A 12,355-nucleotide genomic window follows, 5' to 3' on the forward strand; every position below is an offset into this window, starting at 1 on the left:
TTAGGTGGTTAATCTGCCAAGCATTGAAAGAGCTTAAGTTGTCACTGATCCCTTGGAGAAGATGGCCTAAGCAACCATCCTTGTCACTTGCTGCCAAACTTTGAACCACAGTGAGTGCATCAGTCTCTATCATGATCTGTTGCAGCCCCATCTCTTTGGCTAATAAAACTCCTTTCTCAAGGGCAATAGTTTCAATCTCTAAACTCATGTACTGACCAGGTAGGGGCATACACATAGCTGCAATGGTGTCACCTTTGATGACCATGCCTATGCTGGAGGGCTTGCCATCATCTGATGTAGCTCCATCCACATTGACTTTTTACAACCCCAAGGGAGGAACTCTCCACTTTGTTCCCATGGTAGTTTTGCCACAGTTAAATAAATTAGATGCCTCCTTGTAGTCCTGAATAAATCTTCTAGCAAAATTCCATACTTGGTCAGGGGTTTGAATGTTGGCTTCAAAAATTGTTTGGTTCCTACTGTACCAGAGGGACCAGGCAGTCACAAAAAAATTCTCAAGATCCTGGGAGGTGCCATATGCCAAAATTGTCAATGCTATATCTGAAATGTCCAAATAATCTGATTTGAGGTTCACTGGACACTCCTTCCAATTGTCCCAAACCTGTCTAGCTAAATCACAAAAGATTCGAGAGTGTATTATGGTTTCAATCCCCTGATCACAGATGGGGCATATGACACTTGTGTTAATTCCTCTCTTATACAATTTCTGTACAAGCTTTCCAGGAGAATATCCGAATCTTTGCTGGGATTTTTAGTTGCCGCATTTTTCTGTATAATAGGGTTCTGGGGTCCCCATTAGAGCTCTCTCCAGCCTCATCAAAAATCACTTTGAGAGCAACGTAATAGGCACTCTTCATAGTGTACTGATCACCCCTTCTATTGCCAATCCAAATAGGCACTCTTCAGGCAGATTGTAACTCAAAGAAATATTCAAAACTGTATTAGCCTCGAAGGGGAGAAACAGAGATCTGACTAAATCAGCTTTCTATCTTTTGCCCTCAGTATCTATACGCGTGCAAGACCTTTGATCCTGAACTGGTGCAAAGAGATATAAATCTTTTTTGGAGGAAAAAAAGATGTCTAGTATAAACCACTAATAAGAGAGGACCTGCTTAACTTTAAGGTTAAAGTTGAAATATGAAATTTTCAAGAAAAAGCTCTACCATGTTTTGTCCATTATTTTTAAATCCAAAAATTTAAAACACTATCCAATACAATCTGCCATTAGGGGCGGCTCCACTTGGAGCCCAGGGGTTCAAATGAACCCCCTAAACTGGCCCCCCAAAAAAATTATATATATATATATATATATATATATATATATTATATATTTGTTTTGATCCCTAAAATAAAATTTGAACACCTTAACTCTAGATTTTTTTTAAAGTCTGCTGAAATAAGTTTGAATATGATCATTTGAATAATATCTTAGACTTTCTAATCATACCAAAAAAAAAAAAAAACCCAATTTGATCTAAAATCTAGGGGGAAAAAATTAATATGCCCAACAACAAAAGTAGAAATTTGTTAATTTTAAACATTAGAAATGGCTCATTTAGATTTTAACAAATTTGAAGTAAATCAATCAAATAGGAGATCAATGATGAATGATTGTTTGGCTATGTACATTGAAAGAGATGTAATTTGCAGGATTGATAATAAAAATATGAAACATCATAGAAAGCAATTGTAAAAATTTATGTATTTCAGTTTTTGTTTTTGTTTTTGTTTTTTTTTTTTTTTTTTTTTTTTGTGATGTCAATATATTTAAGTTCTCTTTTGTTTTAAATTTTATATAATTTATGTTTTTTATTGACCACCCTAAACAATAATCCTGGAGCCGCTACTGCATTGCCATACATTCAAAACACCAAAGAGCTTTTATGTATAAACGCTATATCACAAAAGCTCTACCGTCATATATAACAGTCTTTCTTACAGTAATACTTGGACACTAATTGTGAACCTTTCATGTAGACATATGTATCAATTTGAATGAGTTTTAGGGAAACTTATAAAAATACATTTTTCATGACCATTTATCTCACTGGCATGCTTTTATTTTTCGACTCAAACAACTATTTCCCTGTATAAACAATAATGAGGACCTTATTATATGAAAGAATGCTTACTCTATTGCTATATTGTTCCTAACTAATTAGCCGCAACCCTTTATAAAGAACTCAACCCTGCTTCCTTTCTAAGAACAGCCATTAAAATTTCACTCCATGTATCAACCGGGCCTGGCATGCACCAATGAACACAATCCTTGGCACCGCCTTGCCATTTTTCGCCATAATGCTCTCCAGGGTGCCCATCAGGTCTCATCAGCATGGCCCTTGTAACATCTAAAACCCCAAATCTCTTCCCTTGGTTTTTCCCTGCTATTTTTCTTGCTCTTTCAATTTCTTCTATCTGAGCACTCTTCACTTTCCATTCAGAACTCTCTAAGTCTATCACATGAGTCTCATTGAAAGGTCCTGTTCTATTGCAGTAGCCTCCGGTACTCCAACCCCCATTCTCAAAGTGGGCTGGTGCAAATGTCCTTAACAAAGTTACTAGGCCACTGCAATTCTTGCAGTCATTGATGTAGTTAAACGTAGCTCGAAACGACATTTGAACAGCAAACTCAACGTTGTGACCAGTAACGTTTGGTTCGTTGCAATAAACACATTCTACTGCATTGTCACCTTCGTGTAGATACAATACTCGGAAAAACCAATGCCCGGCTGAAACAATAGCATAGTCCAAACCTGGAAGGTGTTTAGCCCATCCATCATCAACCTTGTCTAATTTCAAGTCATAAATACCTGAAGCTGTACCATTGATCATTCTTTCCTCACCCTCTATGAGGAATTTGGTCCAAAGCACCTTAAGGGTGAAGTTACTATGAGGAAAATACCATGTCCGGAATCTGTCTTCTGAATCCTTGTAAATGTCTTCTGGAATTTCCTCCTGCAATATTAGTAAAATTACAAGCTTCAATCCAATAGATGTCTTCACACACAGAATAATGAATTTTCAATAAAATTCCTCATTCAAAACTTTTTGTTTGGGTTTGACCGGTGATCACGAAAGATGGCATGGCCCATTGGCATTGAAAACACACTGAACAATTGTTTGACAAACTGCACTCACAAAGATATTCATGGCTATGACCATTTGTAAAGGGGAAAAGCGGAAAAGTTTTCTCTTCAAACTAATTTAAAGAGAAACCTTCAAACTCGTTTTATATTTTTTTAATTAGATATAAATTTTGTAAATCTAATTGTTGGATTCATGTTTTTCTTATATTTTTTATGCTTGTAAAATTTCAAAAAAATTAAAGATTAATAGATATGTCATTAATGACATGTTTAAATTTCAAGTTTTTGTGGTAAAAAATTATATAGAAAAAATAAGTTTATTAATCAAATATTACATAACATCTGAATTGAACTGAATTTGACATACATATTAAGAACATAAATAACATGTAATCTATTTGAAGAGAAACCTTATAAACTTGTCTTATATCTTTTAATTGAATGTAAATTTTGAAAATATAATCGTTGGATTACAATCTGATTGACTTTGTCGAATTATTGGTTCAAATCTTACCATAAAACAAAACAAAAAACACACTCAAATGAACGCATGGAAACATTACTACTTTCCTGTGCGTGTTTGTTTCTCACCAAAAAAATAAAATGAAAAAAATTATTTAAAAAAAAAAAAAACTGTGTCTACTTAAATTTCTATCAAAGAGAGGAATCTACAAGAATTTGCAACTAATTTTCTATCAAAGAGAGAATCTACAAAGATTTGCACCTAGACTTTAATACATTTTAGGGGGAAAAATAAATTAGATTTGCAAACTGACCTGTGACAATAGGCATAGAAGGGATTCGATATGGTTCCTGGCAACCGAGTCACCAATAAATGCCATTATCTTTCCTTGCACAATTTGCAGAAAAAACTTGGCATCAAACCGTGGCAGCTCACATTGGTCAGGTTTCCATCTCCAATTGAGAAAATCCTTGTCCATCCTCCCTTGCTTGAAACAATTCTTTGAATTAGGGATTGTTGCACAGCTTGAATTGGTATAGAAGTATGACCCTCTTGGTTCTCGAATCCAATGACCTTTAGACAAGTCACAATTCTCTTTTTCTACAAAACCAATAACATATTTTTAACCCAAAAAAAAGACTCACCTAAAAAATAAAAAAAAATAAAGTTATTTAAAAAAAAAAAATTCATGGGGTTTGTCTTGATCAAGATTATGTAAGTAAAAAAAAAAAGTTATTTTGAAAGTTACTCTTATGGGGTTTGTCTTGATCAAGTTGTTTTTGGACAGAATCATGGCCTTGCGTGGGTGATGATGCTTCTTGTTGTTTAAGGACAGGATCAAGGCCTTTTTTGGTCATGAGAATTAAAGGGTTTGGAGAATAGAGGAGGAAGATGCCGAAAATGGTGGCTATGAACAAAGAAGATAACATGAAATGTGCGGGTCTTCCCACGTTGATGCATCTCTCCACTTTGCCAAACTGATTTTTCTCCTTGGAAACAGTACTAGAAGACTGCATGTTCATTAATTCCTCTAGAAGTCAAAGAGGAAATGAGAGAGAGAGAGAGAGAGAGACAAAGAGAAGGGTTTTAAATTGAAAGAATTTCCTTCGAAATCCGAGATATTGTCTGGCTTTGCCTCATCCATCCTATATTTCCATTTCAGGGTTTACATTATCCAGCTTGAAACCCTGTTTGTCTTATCCAATATTATATTATCTGGCTGCTTGAATTAAGAGAGCAGGCTAACCTATGTCCTATGGTGACTATATGATAGAAGTTCCTTTTCTACATATAAAAAATTTGGGACTTCTATTAGAGCTGAAACGAGTTTTTTCCACTTGCAGTGGTGCTTCTCGATTAAGTAATGCCAATAAAGATGGTGGATTCTGAATTGCCTATTGTTTGAAAAGGGTAGCAAAAGTATGACACCACTTGAGAACGTGGCATGGTTTTTTACCATTTGTGTATAGCATAATAAGTAAATGGGCCAATTTCGTGTTGACGTACTTAATTTGCAGTAAAATTGAAATGGGGGGTCTTCATTATTCATGTCGAGATTAGTTGACCTATTTTTGCACAAACTCGTTTAGCTTATATAAATAAATTTATATTTTAGCCAACATAAATTAATAGAATTGTTTCTCCAAAAAAAAAAAATTAATAGAATTGAAAAAAAAAATTAAAGGTTATATTAGTAAATTTCTTACTGGAATTTTAAGGGGCCACATAGCATTTTCCCAAAACAAAGAAAAAACTTAGAATTCATTTTATATTTAATGGTTACGTTTTTCTCAATTTTGATGGAACTTCGTTTTGATTAAAAAAATATTTTTAGATGATATGCTTTTAGTACTTTAATTAATGTTATTTTTAATTGAATTTTTATGGAATTTATTTGTTTATAATTATTACAATTTATGTGCTTGCAAAACATACATATATGTTAATCTTTGGTCATAAAGTTTTTAAACAAATTGAAATGGATAAGTTGTAAATGAGCCAAGCCATTTATAAATAGTTTGGGATTGATTTGAGAAAAAGTTTGCTCATATTCATTTATTTAGCAAACAAGCTAAGAGTAAATATCCAATTTTAGGCTCAAACATTCAACAAGCTAAGATTGAACAATATAATGTATTTGTGAACAAGCTTGTGAGTATGAGAACCAATTAAAATATATAATTTTAATTGTTTATATTCATACATATATAAAAATATACTTATATACATTTGATATTTGATTGTGTACATTTGTAAAAAAGTTACTAAGATATCAAATTAATATTTGTAGTTTATTAATAATACAAATATATAGTTTATTTCATAGTTAAACGTATATATAATTTTAAGAATACAAGGTTAATCATTTTTATAAGTTCATAAACATAAATCATTATATATGTAACTCAAATGATATAATTGCAACTATAATTATTCATTACTAATTACTAGCTTGTATAATTCTTACATTTATAATTTAAATATTATTAATAATATTCTTATTTTTTAACTCTTTAAAAAGTCTTGTAAGAATATTATTAGGTAGAAAATGTAAATTGTCAATTTTTTGTTTTTATTTTTTATGTTCATTAATTCTAGACTTTTTTATTTTTGTATGCAATAATTCACTTGGGTGGATATTTATGATATGGTCCCACATTTGACTCCAAAATTAAGAAATAAAACTCTCTTTAAAAATAAATAATTTAGGACATATGACATAAAATTAGACTTCAATTGTAGAATCTAACTGGATTTTCTCTAAGTTTTGCCTATACACACCCACACATATATATATTTATAGATATGTATGTATATATATATATATTAGCATAAATTTGTGAAAGGATAAAATATTTTACTTATGATGTCTACTTTGTGTGTGTTTGGGATTAGATTATAATCCCTCTTTTAGTCTCTTTCTTTCCCTACTATTGGCAAGTCCCATGCAAGTCCTCAATAAAAGATTTTTTTTATTGGTTGTTTTGATAGCTTATTTTATGCAGATCGCACATGTTTTTGGTTAAAAACTTAATACAATTAACTAAATACGAGCCTTACATTATGGTTTTTCTCAAAATGGTAAATACTTTTTGCTTATTACATTTTTCATTCTTATTATTACTACTTTTTGCTTATTACATTTTTCATTCTTATTATTACTATTTTTTAAAAACTTTTCGGTGGAAAGCTAAATTAACAGTTTCCAAATATATATTATACATAGGAAGTTAATAAGTTAATTAACTAGCTTGTAAACTAGTTCGAGCTTGTTTGACAATGAAATTAACCAAATTTGAACATATAATTTAGTAAATTTATTAAAAAGTCTTAAGTTTTGGTTGTATTCAAAATAAAATTATAATAAAAATTTTGAATTTTTAAAACTCAACTTGGTCCGACTTATTTACAACCTTAAAAATGAGCGGCATATGTGTTAACTTAACAACACGTATTTGTTTAGAGAGATGCTACGTCTACATCAATTTTACAACATTTTTACAACAAATTATAAGTGGTTAGTTGTTATTTGTTCAAATTTGAAACTAACATTAAGATTATTTTTTTGCTCCAAGAATAACAACCAATAATAACCTGTTACTTAGAATTTGTTGTAAAAATATTGTAGATATATCATTTCTCATTTGTTTAAGCAGTGTTATGTGAATCTTGTTAAGGTTGAGAGTTTCATAGCATTACAATATAGGTCAACTTTGAAATGATCCATATATTCGAATTTCCTTATCTCGACCTATCGTGACACGACACAATTGCAATCTTAAGGACGTTGGAAAAGACCAATACCATTAGTCCAGAGAGGATGCATGGGCTAACTTCGTCAGGTTTGTATATCAATTTTGATTCGAATGCTCATTTCTAGAAATGACCCAACAACTTCAGTGGGCTTGATTCTTTGTGTAAACTCGAAGGAAAGTGGGCTTTCTCTCTTAGTACGCATATACAGCCTTAAAGAAACGACCTACCTATAATTTTTTTTTTTTTTTTGTTTTGCACTGGGATCTGCAAGAGCTAAATTCCCCACATTAGCAGCCGTGTTGGCTGTCGAGAGGTAAGATTTGTCACGTTGTGTCTAACATGGTAATGTTCATGTTAATCCTGTTGTTAACTATAGTTCTCACCTACAATGTGAACCTCTTATTTTAAGGCTTCCGTATAGAAAATTCCATATTATAATGCTAGTGATAAGTCAGTCTAGTAAAACATATTAATTTGCTTTGTAATTCTATTTCTCTATACAACTGTGTTGTAAACTGATTCATAATGAATAATCTTGTACTAAGCGCGTGCAAGAAAATAGAGGAGCTGCTCAACTTTTAAGGTTAAAGTTGAAATTTGAAATTTCCAAGAAAAAGCTCTACAATGTTTTGTCTACCATTTTTAAATCCAAAATTTTAAAACACTATCTAAAATAATCTACGATACACTCAAAACACCAAAAAGCTTTTATATTTAAATTCTATATCACAAATGCTCTACTATTACATATATATCGGTCTTCCTTACGGTAATACTTGGACACTAATTGTGAATCTTTCACGTAGACATATATGTATCAATCTGATTAAGTTTTTGGGAAACTTATAAAAATACATTTTTCATGACCATTTCTCTCATTGGCATGCTCATATTTATCAGCTCAAACAACTATGCGCCTGTATAAACAATAATGAGGACCTTATTATATGAAAGAATGTATACTATACTGCTATGTTGTTCCTAACTAATTAGCCGCAACCCTTTATAAAGAACTCAACCCTGCTTCCTTTCTAAGAACTGCCATAAAAATTTCACTCCATGTATCAACCGGGCCGGGCATACACCAATGAACACAATCATTGTAACCCCCTTTCCATTTGTTGCCCCAATGCTCTCCAGGGTGCCCATCAGGTCTCATCAGCATGGCCCTTGTAACATCTACAACCCCAAATCTCTTCCCTTGGTTTCCCTCAAATTTTCTTGCTCTTTTAATCTCTTTTACCTGAGCATTCCTCATTTGCCATTCGGAACTTGTTAGGTCTATCTCAGTCTCATTGAAAGGTCCTGTTCTGTTGCAGTACCCTCCGGTATTCCAAGCCCCATTCTCAAAGTGTGCTGGTGTAAATGTTCTTAACAAAGTCACTAGGCCACTGCAATTCTTGCAGCCGTTGATATAATTAAAAGTAGCTCGAAATGACATTTGAAGAGCGAAGTCAACATTGCGATTAGTGACATTTGGTTCATTGCAATAAACACATCCTACTACATTGTCACCTTCGTGTAGGTACATTACTCGGAAGAACCAATGCCCGGCTGAAACGATAGCATAGTCCACACCTGGAAGGTGTTTAGCCCATCCATCATCAACCTTGTCAATTTGCAAGTCAAAAATACTGGACCCTGTACCATTGATCATTCTTTCCTCACCTGCTATGAGGAATTTGGTCCATAGCACCTTAAGGGTGAAGTTACTACTACGAAAGTACCATGTCCGGAATCTGTCTTCTGAATCCTTGTAAATGTCTTCTGGAATTTCCTCCTGCAATATTAGTAAAATTACAAGCTTCAATAGCTGTCTTCACACACAGACTAATGAATTTGCATTAAAATTCCTCATTCAAAACGTTGTGTTTGGGTTTGACTGGTGACCACAGAAAATTACATGGCCCATTGGCATTGAAAACACAAGGAACTATTGCGTGACAAACCGCACTCACAAAGAAATTCATGACTCTGACTATTTGTAAAGGGGCATATGCAATCATAATTATTAATTCTATGATACGCCTAGCAATGTAGTAATGGTATTAAAGCTAATTACTGCCATTAATTTCTATGGGGTTGACCATAAAGGTAAGCCTGTCCAAATTCCACCCCTACCCAAAGGTTTTTTGTTTTTTTTGTTTTTGTTTTTGTTTTTGATAAGGCCCTACTCAAAGTTAGTGTGTCAATCTGACTGACTTTGCCTAATCGTTGGTTCAAATCCTACACAATACAAAACAAATCAAAAAAACCAAAAAAGCAGGACACTTTTCCTAATCATTATTTTTATATAATGTGATAGATCATAGATGTACTTGTACGACCCACATGTTCTTGCCTTGTTAATTGATTTGAAATCGCTGTTAATGCTTTACAGGAAACCAATTTTCAATGCTACTCTTGTTGTTAATCGATTTGGTTAAGATTTTCAACTAGAGAATAAACAATAATGCAATTTTCTCACTAAATATAACCTCAATTCTTATCGGCATTTCATTCAAATCCATTAGGCCAGATTTGATATGAAATGCTAAAGGTACTAACTTTCAACCCCTTTAGAATTGAATTTTTGAATTATCTAATAATTTATGACAAATCAGTTTGTAAGCTTAATGTAGTAAAATTTATAGTATCTGTAGCACCACTCAATTTTATAACCATGGCTAGTAATAACAAGTCGTATTACTAATTGTGCTTATTTGTTAGAATTGGATAAAAACACAAATAAATAAGGCTCTAAAAAGCTATATATAAGCTAAACAAACACTTAATTAACTGGTTCTAATTCATATACTATTCTTAGTCATATACTACTATTCTAATTAAATATTGAAAATTCAAACTTTTTTATTATTATTATTTTTTTTTTTGGAGAAGACAAAATTCAAACTAAATCTGTTGCCACCATGCATGAGATTTGAAATTATCACAACTTTTCCTTGTTTAGGCAAAGTGCACAAGGGAAGGCCAAATCCCACGTTATCATCAACTATTATTCTTTCCTTCAGCTTCAGTGCCCCGTAATTTACTGACTGAAAAATACTAGGCATATATGGAAGGAATAAATAAAAGCACTATTCTTTCCTTGTAAGCATAGTATTTTAATTAGTAAAGTACAACACTAAAAATGTAAAAACACTCTCTAATTAGCGCATGGAAACAATACTACTAAAATTTTCTGTATCTACAAAGATTTGCACCTAAAAAAAAATTTGCAAACTGACCTGTGACAATAGGCATAGAAGGGATTCCATATGGTTCCTAGCAACCGAGTCACCAATAAATGCCATCGTCTTTCCTTGCAAAATTTGCAGAGATGTCTTGGCATTAAACCTTGGCAGGTCACATTGGTCTGGTTTCCATCTCCAATTGAGAAAATCCATGTCCATCCTCCCTTGCTTGAAACAATTCTTTGATTCTGGGATTGTTGCACAGCTTGAATTGGTATAGAAGAATGACCCTCTTGATTCTCGAACCCAATGACCTTTAGACAAGTCACAGCTCTCTCTTTCTACAAAACCAATAACATATTTTTAACCCAAAAACAACCCCCCCTAGAAAAAAAGAAGGAAAAATTCATGATTATGTAAGGAAAAACAAAAAAGAAAAGGTTGTTTTGAAATTTACTCTGATGGGATTTGTGACCTTGCATGGGTGATGGTGCTTGTTGTTCAAGGCCTTGTTTGGATATGAGATATAAAGGATTTGGAGAATAGAGGAGGAAGATGCTGAAAATGGTGGCTATGAACAAAGTCGATAAGATGAAATGGACGGGTCTCCTCCCCATGTTGATGCATCTCTCCACTTTGCCAAACTGAATTCTCTCTCTGAAAACAGTACTAGAAGACTTCATGTTCATTCCTGTACAAGTCATGAGATAGGAAATGAGAGAAGAGAAAGACAGACACAAGGGTTTTAAAGTGAAATAATTTCCCACGAAAACCAAAATAAAGAGAATCTCTAAATTCCTCCATTAAAGAAAAATTTTAGATTGTGCTGGCCTTGTCTTGTTAAGTCCTTTTCCTCTTCCTCTTTAATTTTATTTTATTTTTATAAAAAGTGGATTTGTTTTTATTTTTTAGGACAAAAAATAAGTGTTAGATATGGCCAGGTGCTTTTGTGTAAACTGTAAAGTAATATGAGCCGTGTGATATAGACACGTTGCACTTGTTGTGTTGACGGAGTGCATGTGAGCCTTGTGGTCGTGTCTTTACTGATTACCCTGATTTATCGGCGCAATTCTTTCGGGTTTTGGAAAAATATTTTCCACTTTGTGAATATTTTGGGTGGTTTTTACATGCTTTCCACAAATCAAACTTTCCCACTTACCCATGACAATGGAGGGCCAACCTTGCCTCTCCACGTAGAAAGTCCAAAAGGGTTCTAAATTCTAATCCTATGTAGCTCTATCTCACACACCACATCCTTAATCAATGGCTAAGGGCTTAGAATATTCCTTTTGAAAGAGATAACTTAGAATATTTGATTAGAATGCGAACATCAAATCATAACCATTTGATTTGATTAAGATCTTCTAGAATTTTTTTTTTTTTTTTAAATCTATTATGAAATTCTATTCATTTAAGGGTCTTGTAAATGTGTCCTCTCAGGACATTTGCTAAATATTTATTTTAGCTTTTAAGCTAAAATAAATATATAAAAAAATGTTTAAAAAGTTTTTAATAGCACTTTGCTAAATTTTTAATAGCACTTTCATGATATAAAAAAAAAAAAAATTGTTAAAAAAATTAGTTACTTTTTTCTTATCTCAAAAAATTTCTAAAAATAGTTCCTAAACAAACCAATGTGGGCATTTGTTAATATTTTCCTTTATTTAAATAGGTAGATTAAATCTTAATCTATCATTAATAATTTAAATTATATATATATATATAATTGAAAACATTTGATTTTTTTAAGGGAAGAGATTTAACTTCTGATTGATCTCATAATATTGTACCTATAAGATTTTAAGATCTCACAATTTTACAAGTTATTATTTTAAGAAATATTTTTTAATATATAT

At 32.3% G+C, this 12,355-nt stretch overlaps 2 protein-coding genes across 2 annotated transcripts; both read right to left on the reverse strand.

The window, feature by feature from the left end:
• Positions 1–1,916: 1,916 nt before the first annotated feature.
• On the reverse strand, positions 1,917–4,918 carry LOC112031892 (xyloglucan O-acetyltransferase 4). Its single transcript, XM_024064601.2, has 3 exons — positions 4,319–4,918; positions 3,884–4,170; positions 1,917–2,976 (listed from the first exon to the last, which is right to left on the reverse strand). Exons 1-3 carry the CDS (start codon positions 4,590–4,592, stop codon positions 2,194–2,196), a joined length of 1,344 nt encoding a protein of 447 aa, XP_023920369.2. The 5' UTR covers positions 4,593–4,918; the 3' UTR covers positions 1,917–2,193.
• Positions 4,919–8,018: 3,100 nt separating this feature from the next.
• On the reverse strand, positions 8,019–11,374 carry LOC111989235 (xyloglucan O-acetyltransferase 4). Its single transcript, XM_024021021.2, has 3 exons — positions 10,957–11,374; positions 10,554–10,840; positions 8,019–9,106 (listed from the first exon to the last, which is right to left on the reverse strand). Exons 1-3 carry the CDS (start codon positions 11,201–11,203, stop codon positions 8,330–8,332), a joined length of 1,311 nt encoding a protein of 436 aa, XP_023876789.2. The 5' UTR covers positions 11,204–11,374; the 3' UTR covers positions 8,019–8,329.
• Between the last annotated feature and the right edge of the window lie 981 nt (positions 11,375–12,355).

This window comes from Quercus suber, unplaced genomic scaffold, assembly GCF_002906115.3.
Source record: "Quercus suber isolate HL8 unplaced genomic scaffold, Cork oak 2.0 scaffold_455, whole genome shotgun sequence".
Taxonomy (NCBI): domain Eukaryota; kingdom Viridiplantae; phylum Streptophyta; class Magnoliopsida; order Fagales; family Fagaceae; genus Quercus; species Quercus suber.